Source organism: Pan troglodytes, chromosome 6 (genome assembly GCF_028858775.2).
Source record: "Pan troglodytes isolate AG18354 chromosome 6, NHGRI_mPanTro3-v2.0_pri, whole genome shotgun sequence".
In the NCBI taxonomy this organism is placed as follows: domain Eukaryota; kingdom Metazoa; phylum Chordata; class Mammalia; order Primates; family Hominidae; genus Pan; species Pan troglodytes.
This window is the reverse complement of record NC_072404.2, coordinates 47,689,185-47,703,280: the sequence shown is the minus strand read 5'-3', so window position 1 is coordinate 47,703,280 and position 14,096 is coordinate 47,689,185. Positions and strand designations below refer to the sequence as shown.

The following is a 14,096-nucleotide window of genomic DNA, read 5'->3' as shown; positions in this document are numbered from 1 at the left end:
CTTCATTTCCTGTGAGTAGTTGCCACTACACTTGAAGAAATGGGAAACCAACAAAAGAATAAAATATCAATATTGCTGATCCAAGCATCTGCAGCCCATTACCAGCCTCTGCCATGGCAAAATCTATTCTTTTTCTACTTGAGCTCTCTCACTCCAGCTTTTGTTATCTCCCACATTCAGTCTGTTTCTCATCCTCTTCTGGATAATTACAGTAAAAACAAAATTATCACCCAGCAAAGGATGTGTCAATATGTGTGCAAAGTTGATCATGGAAAATAAATAAGACATAAAATAAAAATAAAAATAAAAAATACATCCCAAACAGGTCTTTTTATTTAACATAAGGCCAAAGAAGCTATCAGGCGTTGCTGAATACTGTCCACTAACTGTACAAAATATTGACTGCATGCCTCGCAAACACCAAAATATCCGCTGGAATGCCATAGAAATAAATAACTTCTGCTATAAACACATGAAAACATATCAAACTGTTATCTCTTTAAACATATTGTAAATTAAAAAATTACCAGTACTTCTACACAATAAATATTAAGAAACCATTGACATAGTTGAAATGCACTCATATAAATTAACAACTTTAATTACATTAGCCAAACAGACATTGGTTAAAGAACTGCATGTAGTATGCAAAACAAAACAAAACAAAACAAAAAACAAAGTAAAAAACCAACAAAATAGAAACAAACAAACAAACAACATCAACCACAGAACATAAAAAGTTTTAAAATAAAACAGGCTTCAGATTATCTTGGCTTTCATAATTATATTTTTCTTTTAAAGAAAAATATCAACCCATTGTCAATGCACTGTTTTTCAAAGCATTTAAATAGAGGGTAAAACCCTTTGGAAATTAATACAGAAGAAATGATTCACTTTATGCATAAAAAATAAATAATAATATAGCTGAGACATGTGGTTTGCTTCTGCTCTTGAAGATGTGAACAGCTTCTAAGCATTCATTTTCTCTGACCCATACAACAGCTTCTCAGTGATACAGGGTTTAATTTAAACACATACAATGTCCACCCCCAAACCTTCTGCCCACATCTACAAGTTTTATTTATTTTGTGGGTTTTCAGGGTGACTAAGTTTTTCTCTACATTGAAAAGAGAAGTTGCCAAAAGGTGCAAAGGAAATCATTTTTTTAAGTGAATATGATAATATGGGTCCGTGCTTAATACAACTGAGACATATTTGTTCTCTGTTTTTTAGAGTCACCTCTTAAAGTCCAATCCCACAATGGTGAAAAAAAAATAAAAAGTATTTGTTCTACCTTTAAGGAGACTGCAGGGATTCTCCTTGAAAATGGAGTATGGAATCAATCTTAAATAAATATGAAATTGGTTGGTCTTCTGGGATAAGAAATTCCCAACTCAGTGTGCTGAAATCCACCTGACTTTTTTGGAAAAAAAAGTCGAAAATGTCAATTTGGTCCATAAAATACATGTTACTATTAAAAGATATTTAAAGACAAATTCTTTTCAGAGCTTCTAAGATTGGTGTGGGCAGATTTTTAAGAGCCTAGAGTTTAGTCTTAGAGAAAGAGTGAGGAGATAGTAAGGTTAGATAGAGCCACTGAGTTTCAAGAAAAAAACATACTACTAAGAATCCCATATGTTATAATTTAAAGCCTTTACTTTTGGCCTCATGCTGCTAGGTGAAAGAGTGGTTGTTCACAGGACTTGTATTTTCCAAGATTATTAAAGATGGTAAAATACTATCTTTCAATGTTATCAAAAAATGGTAGCAATTTATACTTCTATTTCAAAGCCATATAAATTTAACAAAATTAAAGTTTGTGGGTGTTTGATAACCCAATCACTCAATATCCAATTAAAATATGGAATACGTTTCAAATAAAATATGGAATTACATTTCTCTGCTTCTGATAACTGTGGTCACTAATCAACCCCCATGTTATCCCCGATATGTCTAGGACTTAGCTTAAAAAGATAGCAGATGTATTTGAGATGAGTGGGAACTATACATGGGTATCAGCTTTCTTGGTAAATTTCTGCTTTTTCCATGGCCTTGACCATCTTTGCTACTGCGCAGTGAACCAGGACTTAATTTCTCACACTGTTTCTGCAGGTTCCGGTACCAAAGAAGATGCAGTTCAAAATACTGCCAGTTTTCCAAGAAATTTTGTAAAGTTGACCATGGCCATCTACTCTTGCCTTAAAACTTTTCTCATCACACCCACCTTCCCACATGCATGATATCCAAGGTCGATAGACCTGGATTAGAATCCACTCTCAAGCTTCTCATGCAGTGCATATTGTATTTTCTGCATAAGAAAGGGCGGCCTCTAGAACACAGTAAGTGTATTTGCCCAGTAGTGACATTGCCTACATATAGCCAAGTGTTATAGTATACCAACTTAGTATATTTTTCAAGGAGAGCTAAACCACCTTTTGTAATGTTTGGTTTCTCACTGTTATCTTCCTTTCCTATAATTAATTTATTTTAATCTACAAATTGACATAGGGCTAAAAGCTTCAATATTTTACAAAATATTAATTAATGTAATTGTTCCCAATTATTAGAAACTTTTTTCCATTTTTCAAAATGTTTGCCAACTTCACACAAGTGTGTAAAAATAGGGCTCTGGATTTTCAAAAGCACATACATGAATAATTTATTAGCTATTCCAGGCAAGCTAAATACTAGAATAAACTAGATAAAAACTTGGCTTTAAGCATGTACTCTGATATTTATAAAACAAAGGTGTTTTTTTTTTTCATTTCTGCATCTGAATCAATACAAATTTACACATGAAGAGTTTTGGCTATAAATTAAAATTTTAGAGATTTTTACTACTGCCCTCACCTCTGCCTCCTCTTAACTGTTCTCTTCCTTACTCTCCTTCTCTTAACACTTTCTCCCAAATTAATTATCTTTTAGTTAGTGATGACATTATTTTTCCCAGCTGGTACAGGTAATATTTCTCACAACCAAGCCTTAATCATTTTTAAAAACTACACTCAACTCTAATTCTGGCCTAAATATTATTTTTCTGAAAAAGCTTCTGATTTAAGATTGATTCCAATAGACACTAAGTTGGAAAAACATCAGCCCAGAGTTTTGATTATCATCCTGTTTTCCCCACAGGGGATAACTTGTAGAAGTGGGAGGGGGCACAAAAAAGAGGAGGAAATTTGATCCCTGTACAACGAAAGAGGGCCTTGCTGAATATTCACTGGAATTTCCAGGCTTTTTCCCATCCGAATTTTTGAAATGCGCCCACCTAGTTCAGAGTAAAAGCAAAAACTATAGCCTATCCTTCTTAAAAATACTGTGTTTTGCACACAAACATTCATTGCTTTAAGAACATTAAAAAATGACAGCCTGAAGTGCTTAAAATGTGTATGGACATGGTACAATACATGTATATATACATACAGATATGCATATGCACAAGCAATGTATATATACACATACAAGCATGTAGTTCCATGAATTTGATTGAACTTGATATCCAACAGTGTACAACTACTGTACATCCAGTATGAAATGTCCTGTTTCATGGATGTAAAAGGAGTCAAAAACCAAACTTCTCAGGTCTTTTAAGCCTGAACACAATCCACACTACTCAACCTTGAATCCCAACCCCTGACTCATTGATGGTGAATGATACCAACCACAGACAGACTGTTTAAAGGCTCACACAAATGTCTTTGGTGTATGTGTCTATTTTTTAAGGTACAAAATAATAATAATAATTATAATTATAATAATAAAAATAGCTATTTTGTGTGCTGTAGCAGTTCTTTTATAGCTCACATTAAGTGCAGCTCTTAAACCCCACCCCCACCCCCAACCAAAGAAAATACTTGTTAAATAAGGATTAGACAGGTCAAACACCATTGTAGTGCAAATAGTAAACGATTAAAAAAAAAACAACAACAACATTTACAAAATATAGAAATGTTTGGATCCAACAGATGGACAAACATATTCCTTTCAAGTATCTCTCCTTGAAGAAAATAAAAATTAATCAGATTACTTCCAATACAAAAAAGTCTCTCTTTTTGTTCTCTCTCAGGTAAACAGTTTCAAACCTATTAGGTTGCATAGTTCTAAGATCATAAGCACCTTAACGAAATGTAACTTGGTATTCTTTTTTCCTTGATCTTTCATTCTTTCCATACTTGTTCTCAATTTTTTAATGTTGTTTGTTTTGTTTTGTTGCAAAAGTGGTACAGAAAAAGGAAGTGTGACCACCTGCACACGATTGTTCTTTTACCAGTATGTGTATATATGTAATGTGTGGAAATGCCTGTGTGTGTGTGTGTGTGTGTGTGTGTGTGTGTGTATGCTGATATACACAGAGATAAGTGTCACACAGACATACCTTATGACCTGGGTAATTGGGTAGGAAAGTGCCTGTGATGGGCCCTTTCAAACTCATGGCTTTCTAGATGCTATTTGGGTTGTTCTAGTCCACACTACTGCAGACTAGATTGGTTGATTCAAGGCTCACAAGGGAACCTCAAGGGGGGAAAGGACAATACCCCGTTTAAACAACTGATGTCATCAGTGTGATTTCAGAAGAAATAAAGGGTACACCATTCTCCCTTTCCCTCCCAATTCCTGTCTCTTTCACTGCTTCATCTCTGAGCCCTGGCTAAGGATTTTTTCCACATCTTCCTTCATCTGTTTCATCAGGTTTTGTTTTTAATTTACTTTTGTTTTTTTTGTTTTTTTTGTTTTTGTTTTTAATTTCTATTTTTCTGGTTAACTCAGAAACCTTAAAAATTTCTTCAATTTGCCACTGTCTTCTCTGGACAACTCTTGCTCCCTTTCCCCCTGGGCTGGGCAACTCTACGAGCACCCACACTCCTCCACGATCATGTTCTGAATGTCCTTTTTGATGATGTTTTGACCATCATCATAGTACAACATGGACATGGGTCTCAGCTTGGTGGGCACACAGCACGATTTGAGGTTGGCAAAGGGGCTATGGCCCCGCATGCGGTAGTGGTTGATGACTGTTGAGTGGAAGGACAGTGAGGACCCGGACGTGCCTGCTATATGGCTCGGGCACTCACCCTCGCAGTAGTTGGCATGATAGCCAGAGGGAGCAATGATCCAGTCATTCCAGCCGATGTCCTTGAAACTGACAAAGAACTGTTTCTTACAGCAGATGTTGACCTTGCCATCACACTCCAAGCCCCGCCGACGCCGGCGATGAGGGTGGTCTTCAGACTGCCGGGCCTGCAGCATGAGGAAAGGTCTGTGCGACTGCTCCTTTTCCTCATCTGCTCCTGCCCCACCTTCACCTCCGCCCTTCTTTTTCCCTTCCCCCTCCTCTTCTTTCTTCTTCTTCTTGCCCAGGAGAACCAAGCTGGCGCCACTCTCCTGGCACTGCTCACAGGCAATCCGAACGTCCAGGGAGCTCTTGCCCTGGTCCAGCAACCGCTGGATGCTGCTGGAGACAGGGAAGACGTGCCAGGTGCTCTTCCGAGCGTCTACTACTTTTTCAGAGAGCAACAGTTCACTCCTCTCCCCCTTTAAGCCCACTTCCTCGGCCTCTTCCCCTGTGTCCAAGCTGCCCTGCGGGTGCTTCTGCTGCTGGAAGAGGCGGATGGTGACTTTGGTCCTGGTCCTGTTGGCCTTGGGGACTTTTAGGAAGAGCCAGACTTCTGCACGCTCCACCACTGACAGGTCACTGCCTTCCTTGGAAATCTCGAAGTGCAGCGTCTTCCTGGCTGTTCCTGAAGATGAAAGACAGCATAAGAGAAAACAGGGACACCTGTTAATTCCAACATTTACATGCACTCGCAAATTTCAGGCAAGCAGGAGTCTTCTGTGATAGACCCTCTTGAATAGGGGTCAACAAATGACAGCCCATGGGCTGAAACTGTTTCTGTACTGCCTGCAAACTAAGAATGGCTTTTATACTTTTAAGTGGTTAAAGAAAAGTGATATTTTGTGACATGTGAAAATTACCTGAAATTTAAACATTAGTGCCTGTAAATAAAGTTTTGTTGGAGCATGGTTATGCTCATTTCTGTACATGCTGCCTATGGCTGTTTTTGCACTATAATAACCAAGGACTGCGTAGCTGCAATAGACTGCCTGGCTCACAAAGCCTAAATTATTTACTCTCTGGCCCTTTATAGAAAAAAGGTTTTGGACCCTTGCTTTAGAATGAAGAGGGCCTGCGAGTCTGTGTCTGTTGACTAATTGCTTAACCTCAGTTTCATCTTCTATAAAAATGGGAATGACATAAGGACATTTGACCTGTTATCTCAAAGGTTTAGGAAGGTCAAATGAGATAACATAAACAAAAAGACACTGTAAGCTCTAGAAAGCTAAGGAAATACTATTCTCAGACAAAAATGCAGCCCCTGGCCCCACCTCACTGTGTAAGTCTGTGCAGTCGAGACACACTTGAGCCAGCCTCTTCTTCCCTTGTCACAGCCTGATTCCTCCGCCATCACCTCTTTGCTGGGTCACTGCAGCAGCATTTTCTTTACTTTGCCTCTGCAACACTAAGGAAGGCCTCCTCTCCAGTCATTTCTCCATGAAGCAGCTAAAGGCATCTTTCCCACAGGTGGATCTGATCACATCACTTCTTCTTGAAAGTCCTTTACTGAATTCCTATTGCTCAGTATCCAACAGAAAGTGCCTGGGACTTTGGGCTCTGTACATGCTGTTCCTCCCTTGAATGTCAGCTCTTGCCCAGTCCTGTTCTCTGGGGTCTAAGGCCTTGAGAATTCCACCCCCTTTCTCAACTGCAGGCAGTGACACCTGCTGTTCCTTCTGCCTTAAGTGCTCCTGCCCCAAATCTGACATACCATCCTTAGTGCTGCCTTTAATAATGTTTCAATTTTCAGATTGTTTGGATGATAGTTCCTCTAGGAGGCTTACCTCACATCACCTCCACCACCACCCTCCTGCCAGCCTGGTTTAGAATGCCCAGGGTCTAAGGTCACTGTCATAGTCTAGTGTTTAGCAGAAAGTAGCCAATGACTTGATTACTTATTAACAAATGGAGGCGTCCTTAGCATTGAGTTCTATTAAATTAAGAGAGCCACCTAGTACCTCTGAATCCCCCATTTTTGCCTCTGACCCATTACAGGGCAGATTAATGGGCACCAGAAACATATGTCAAATAGCAATCGCTGCTAATGGACAGGAAATCCCCACATTGTCAGGGCAGTTGAATTTAGCAACCACTCAGTTCCAGCCTAACTCTAAAATTAGAAAGTCACCTATTTCCTTCTCTTTTCCTAAGCAACTGTATGTTTAATGACACAGCAACAATTACTATGAAAGCAGGTATCCAAACTAAAATTTTTTAATTAATCAAATATTTTCCCTCACTTCCATTTTTCCCACTTGGTGGCATATAGAAACATATCCTCTTTTCCATGACCGTGGACCTCCTTACAACTGTCTGCTGTACATGTATCCCATGCACAAATCTGGGAACAATCTTCAAGAAGTTTATCTTAGAACTTGCAACTCCCTGGGAGGATCTCCCTGCCTGGATTTCTATAGTTAACGGAAATCCAGCCATACTTATCACTCGAAGCCCTGAGATGTTTACGGTACTATAAATTTTAGGCACAGTTTCAAGTTCTCTGCAGCAGAAGGCAGGCTTTTCTGTGCATTGCGTACTGTGGATTCTGTTCTTAATTTAACACACTCTGCACACTGTGATTATGATAGTGGTAAATTCACTGAGGCAAGGGCCAAGCAGGGCTGCAGATGGATAGGAAAGGTTCTCTGGCATCTTTCTATAAACTTACGAGGATGCTGGCCATGATGATGGTGGCGGTGGTAAGGGGAGTTCCTCTGACTCCGACCTCATGTCTTTGGCAGGAGTTGAAATGAATAATAAAGCTGGGTTTATGATTAGATAGAATACCAGAGCAGAGAGCAGTTAGAGGGAGAAGCTGTCTTATTTTAGGAAGCATGATGACTTATTTTTTCAAAATCTGAATTCGATATTCCCCTTTGCTAAGAATTGGTGTGGGTTTTGTTGTTATTGTTTGTTTCTTAACAAAATAAAAGAGAAGAAGATTCCCATAAGCAGAGCTTAATCATTTAAATCTAAAAAGGCAATCAGCAGTTGATTTTAGGGTGGCAGGGTCCTGCCAAGGCCTTAGGAGAAGGCCGAGGGAAACCTCCCAAGCCTTGGATAACTGGCCTGGAGGGTGTGCAGGTTTCCTCCAGCGTGGGCACATCTGCCTTGCCCCATGGAGAATGTTAACAAGATACCTGCTGTTTTCCCTTCTGCCTCTATGCAGGACAGCTTCTGAAATCCTAAACTGCACAGGGTGTCACTCCAAAAACAGAGAGATAGTAGCTGCTAAATTAGAGAACCCAGAGGGCACAAGGTTGGGTTTTGTTTTTCTAGGAAAGAGTGTGAAACTGGAGCGTCTGACTAGTGCCCCGGATAGGGAGGCTCAGTGGGTTTGGGGTAACTCATCCCCATGAGCTCTGCTCTACTCTCATCCACACCTGCCAGAAGGGGTCAGGGTGAAGCCGATGGACAGCAGTGCTGACCGGCATGCAGTGGACTTTCCATGAATAAAACCCAAGGCTGACTACAGATGTTTAGGTGGGGGTGCCAAGGGAGGGTTACTTGGCTGACTAGAATTAGGGACAGCCGTGTGCAAATTGCTTTTGTAGGGCTAGAGAGGCTGAGGCTGCTGGCTTCCAGTCACACAGCCTACAGGACAGCCCCTGATTTCACAAGAGCAGGTTTCTGATGCATGATCTAGCCCCACCCCTTCTTCACAGGCAGCTGTACTTGGAAGCAAATGATTTAGTGTTCCTGAGAGAGGATTGTACAAAGAGAGTACTCATTAGAGGGGGCTCAATCTGTCAGGTGCTGTTATATTAGGATCAGAGAGTCATCATAAAATGACTTTCATGCTGGTCTTGGCTGATAATTAACTGCATGGCATCGCCTGGGTATTGTGGAGAGGCAAGGGTGCTGATTTATGCATCCGTTTAATTATCTGAATTGAAAGACTCTGTTCCCTGTATTTGCATCCACTGCCTGCGTGCTTTCTCTCTCCCCCATATTTCTGACATTTGGATTTTCCCCCTACTAATTGACATGCCTGTCGCCTCCTTCTCCTGGTGTCCATTTCTGGAACTGCTATTTGTATATTGCATGATATTTTATCAGGAAAAAAAATAAAACAGATCTAATTTCATGAAAATGCTGTTGCCATAATGCTCAGGAGAACAGGGGGAAGAGAGAGATTCAAGTCTTCCTAATGTCTACCTTATATGCAGGTACATTTTACAAGTTCTATTGTATTCTGACTTATTAAGCAGTGCATATTTCTTTCTTTTACATTAGCTTTCATTGCAGAAGGGTGTGGGGAGATGAGACTGCTGGAAACTGACGTGGGATTGATGTTTATCAGGGCTGTAGGCTTCAGAAATATATTAAGCCTCGGAATGTCCTAGGTATGAAAAAGATAATAAATAACAGGTCAATTTATTATATTCCCTTTATCTCTATATTACCTGAGAGAGATTGCTATACTGCAGTGACACTTTCAAGATACCCCAATCCTCCAATCTCCATGCATAACGATTTGAAAAAGGGAAGGTTGACTAAGGCTGGGATGTTCAGGATCAATTTCTAATCAGTTTCAGGTTTTACTCAAATATCTCATGCTGTAAACTCTTGAAATGAATGTCTTCCCATAATGCGCCGTGAGCAGGTTCTGCATTAGTTTGTACAGGTGCGACCTAGGTTCCTGCACTATTACCTAGCTAACCAGATATAGCTGGTTGCTTTGCGAACCTTTCATTACCTACTCTCTAATAATATTCTTTTCATCCTCTGTGCTATTTTTTCCCTCCCGAGGCTTGTGAGCAAGGCTGTATCACAGCCTGCTCTGCCTGAGTAATTCACTAAGAAAGTCCCACGCAAACCCATGTGGGTGATAATATTTCATCACTTAAACCTCTATGAGCTTGGTGGACACATACCAAAGAGAGAGAAAAAGAGGTGCAGAAAAATGGGCAAAGAGAAATTTTGTACCTCACAGGGAATACCTCTGAAATGCTGCTGGGTGGGAAGGATTGGACAGAGGAGAGACTGTGTAAGCTGGAAGGAAAGATAGCTGGAAGGGTGTTTGCAGCACATTTTCCTTTGCTTTCAGAATTTTAAAAATGTTTTGAATAAGTCAATCACGAAGGCATGGCAAGGGTTAAGCAACTAAGCCCCTTGTTGTTCCCTCCCCCTACACTAAGATGCAAAATGCTGGACTCATCCAAAAGTCCAGCATCTCAGATTTGTGAGTGTATGAACATTTTCAGTTAAATAAGCAACACACACATGCAGTGTTTCGATTTGGTTTTGTTTTCCTCACCAGGGTCCTGCTTAAAATATGTTGCTCTTTTACATATGGGCAATAGTTATGTCTCTAATGTGAATGTGGAAAGCCTCGTTGTTTATAGAACATATTTAAACTTACCATGGGGTGGGAGCTGGGGGAAGCCTCCCTGTAAAAAGCATCTGTTCCTTTAATTTTCCATTCTTCATCAAGATTTCACTGTGCCTAGATATGGTATAGTCAATGGTAAGGGTATACACAACTACCATTTACAGGGTGCATTCTCTGAAGCTCTAACTTTGCATTTGGACTGCTTCCAGGGGTTTCTGCAGAAAGCAGCAAGTGAGGTCTTAAGGTTATTCCTCCTTTGACCTACAGTAGAGGATCTTTCCTGCAGTAGAACTATAGGTTTGGCCATAAATTATCTTGATTAATTTTTTAGCTTTAATTTCCCTCCTTAGGGTCTATTATTGATTTATAAATGCCCTGGCACAAACATCCATCATCCATGCCTCTTCCATTAAAATGGTGATGAAAAAGGTTAAATATTTTGGGAGAAAGGGGTTTTAGGTTCCTACAAGTAGCAAAAATTCTTAAGGTTTAACCCACAAAATTTCAGAGACTTCTTCCAAAGTTCCTGAGAACTTTGGCACTTCTGATTTTGGACATAGGAACCAGTCGAGTACGAAGAATTCAGAACTACAGCTAGGAGATCACGTGCAAGTATTTTTTAGCAGAAGAGAGGCCAAGACAAATATGTGTTTTCAAGAAAAGTGCCTGGGAAGGTATTACTGCAGTTCTTTAAATATTACAACGGACTTTCCACCCTGGCATCTCCACCACCCCCAGCCCAGTCCATCCACTGCACAGGCCGCAGACCACTATTAATCTCTTTTCCCATCTTTCCCCACCATTTCTCTCCACACCCTCAGTTCGGAAACAAACGCATCCTCAGAAGCCGAACACCATGTTCCCACAAGGCATTACAGAAAGAACCTTTTTCCTCCCTGTTTGAAGTCACTTGTCATTTGTCGCTGGTGGAAACTGTTGATAAGGCAGGAAAACTAGGCAACAAAATCAGGGGAGATGGAAGATGTTTTTGTTACGACCCGGGAGACCGTATTAGGGAGAGACTTGTGAGCAAATCAGTATCGCTGATGATTCATAGTCACATTTCTCCCTGCTCCGCTTTGTTTGCTTTTGAAATTTATCACTCGTCTGCCTTCCATAGAGCTCCGGAATGTTCACATGTATCACTAGAATTTCCATTTCCTTTCCTTCTGTCTCATTTAATGTATTACAGGTAGTCATGCTTCTCCCATCTCATAAATTCCTAACTTTTTCTGCAGGATGAGAGGGAGCAGGCGGTAACTGATAATCACCAAGATTAGGGCGCTACAGACAGGGGCTTCCAGTAGGCGCAACTGCCTTTCCCTGGATACACTGACAAGGAGCAAAAGTCTTTGGAACGCGCCCTCTTGTGGCCGCTCTTCCCCATTATTCACGGAAGAGAGCGTGTAACCCCTAAAGGCATCCCTAAAGGAGGGGTGATTCACAGAAAAGTTCGGAAGATGGGATTGGAATGGTGGGAGTCAGCTTCATTTTGAGATGGCTTTCTTGGGGTGGGGAAAATGGTCATCCAAGCAAAGCTTCTTGGATCCCTGTCTGGGCAGTGCAAACTTCTAACTCAAATCTTCCATACATAGTATCCTCCAAGGGGTAGACTTATGTGTTGCGCTTAACAACACCTAGGCTACGTGAGCACATCCATTTCTTGGTGTGTCATTTGTCTTTCTTTCCCTATTCTTTCTACAACAAGTGCTATCAATTGCTAAGCTAACTACCAGAACCCACATCCAGGTTTGACAGCATATGGAGACTTAGAGGTACATTATTATTATGCATTGATTGACCACCTACTGTCATGAGTCAAAATAAAATAAAAATAAGCTGCATCAGCCGAAAAGGCCACTGAATTTAGCTTCATGACATTTATAGTGATAGCTTGGCTTTACCCATCCCTTCTATCTTTCCTTGTGAAGAACTCTGTAGGCCTTAAGGTAAAACATTGAGGGTTTTGTGCCAGCCATGCAAAGAATACACTAACCTTGGTGAGAAATCTTGGGTGATGTGACATATATAAAAATAAAATAATTTTTGTTTGTTGGGATACATTTCAGAGAGCCGTAGAGTGATTCCCTGCTGTTTAGTCAATAACAACTCGCATCAACTTTACAAAAATTGAGCACTTTCTACCTAAACAGGATGGGACAAACTCAGTTAAAAGAGTCCTCAGCACTTCAGCTTTTGGAGGCTCTCTACTTCTGTAGCCAGGCCTTGGCTTTATCCAACAATCAAGGAGAGAAAAGGCAAAAATTAAACATAGCCTCAAATTGAAGAATCTTGAGGTTGAAAGGGGCTGCTATGGGTCTGCATCTGTGGCATGCTCATGGGTGACAATGTCTGGATTCTATGCTGCACAAAATGGTTATAAGGGAAAGAAAAATGCATTCCTTTTTCTATTCTCCAAAAACTCTTGACATTCCACATAGTTGGAATGTTATTAAAGTTGAATTATTCCAAAAGCAACAAGACATAGGTCTTTTCTATTTATGTTCATATATTTGCTACAATCATTTGGATGATAAATGTCTTTTCCTGGACTAGCAAAATCAGCAGCAAAATGCTCACGTGGTTTTCTGCTTGAAGAGTAGACAGTCCATACAGCAATCATTAAATACGTGAAATTACATTAAATCAACTTGAAGTTGATGTGTGAAATCCCTCAGAGAAAAATAAGCAATTGTAATAAGTGTTTTCTAAGAATCCAAAGTCAAGTTGTAAAGTCAACCAGGAGTTTCCCATTACAAATCTTAAACTTGACTCAATGTGAACGTCCAACGAATCGCTTTTTTAAAAGTCGCTCATTTTCTTTCAAACTAAACACCTAACTGAGAAGTAAAAAATGACAAGATCTCATACAACTGAGAGAAGATTGTCACAGAAAGGAAGACCACACATAAGAAAGAATGTAGATGGTCAAATTTTTTCACTGCCAAATCTCTAAATGCTAAGAGAGTGATTTGCTATACAAGTCCAGTAAGTCAGAAAGAGGGGCATATTGCTAGTAACGGTAGTGCGGTGAAAAGTGGTCAAAGGCATAGGTATACTTAGTCATATGACATGGTTAAAGGCAACTGGATACGAGCTGTCATTGAATCCATCATGTGTGGAGGTTGGTATACAAAGACAGGAAGCAACCCTCTAGACCACTGAAATCTGTTTCACACGCACAGCCAAATATTGTAAATATTTTCTTTTTTACCTTTTCCCACCATGAAAAGTTGAGAAAAAAAAATGGGTGTCAACTTGAAAAGTTCCAACCTAGCTTTCTTCCTCAAAAAGCTCCAGAAGATAAAGTCCTAATGATCATGCCTTTTGGGGCTGGGTTAAGAAAGAGCTTTAGGGAAAGAAAGTAGGATCTTCCCTAAGTGAGAGAGGCTTCTGGTGAGACAGCCAAACTGGGAAGCTTGTAGGACACCAGGGCTTCTCCTGCAAGGGGAAGCCACACAGCCAGCAGGCTATCTGCACCCCCGGAAAGATGCCCTGGTCTTTCATGGTTTTCTTGAAAACAGAACATCTGAGTCAACAGGTTTTCAGATTGGAAATTCTGAGTGTTGCCTTAATTGTTTATACTGCTGCGGCAAACTTTTAAACAAAAATGCTGGGAGTCCCTGCACATACTTTACTGGCCATATG

At 40.3% G+C, this 14,096-nt stretch overlaps 1 protein-coding gene and 1 long non-coding RNA gene across 3 annotated transcripts in view; one reads left to right on the top strand and one right to left on the bottom strand.

Moving 5' to 3' along the window:
* Nucleotides 1–311: 311 nt before the first annotated feature.
* Nucleotides 312–14,096, bottom strand: part of INHBA (inhibin subunit beta A) — a 20,452-nt gene continuing 6,667 nt past the window's right edge. For both annotated transcript variants that reach the window (XM_054687501.2, XM_519063.8), the window contains one exon: nucleotides 312–5,738. In XM_054687501.2, the coding sequence (XP_054543476.2) occupies nucleotides 4,846–5,738 (893 nt within the window). In that variant the 3' untranslated portion in view covers nucleotides 312–4,845. The remainder of the gene's footprint in view (nucleotides 5,739–14,096) is intronic.
* LOC104007196 (uncharacterized) overlaps nucleotides 8,975–14,096 on the top strand; it is a 19,394-nt gene continuing 14,272 nt past the window's right edge. The window contains exon 1 of the long non-coding RNA XR_681311.4: nucleotides 8,975–9,282. This is a non-coding gene — a long non-coding RNA (uncharacterized LOC104007196). The remainder of the gene's footprint in view (nucleotides 9,283–14,096) is intronic.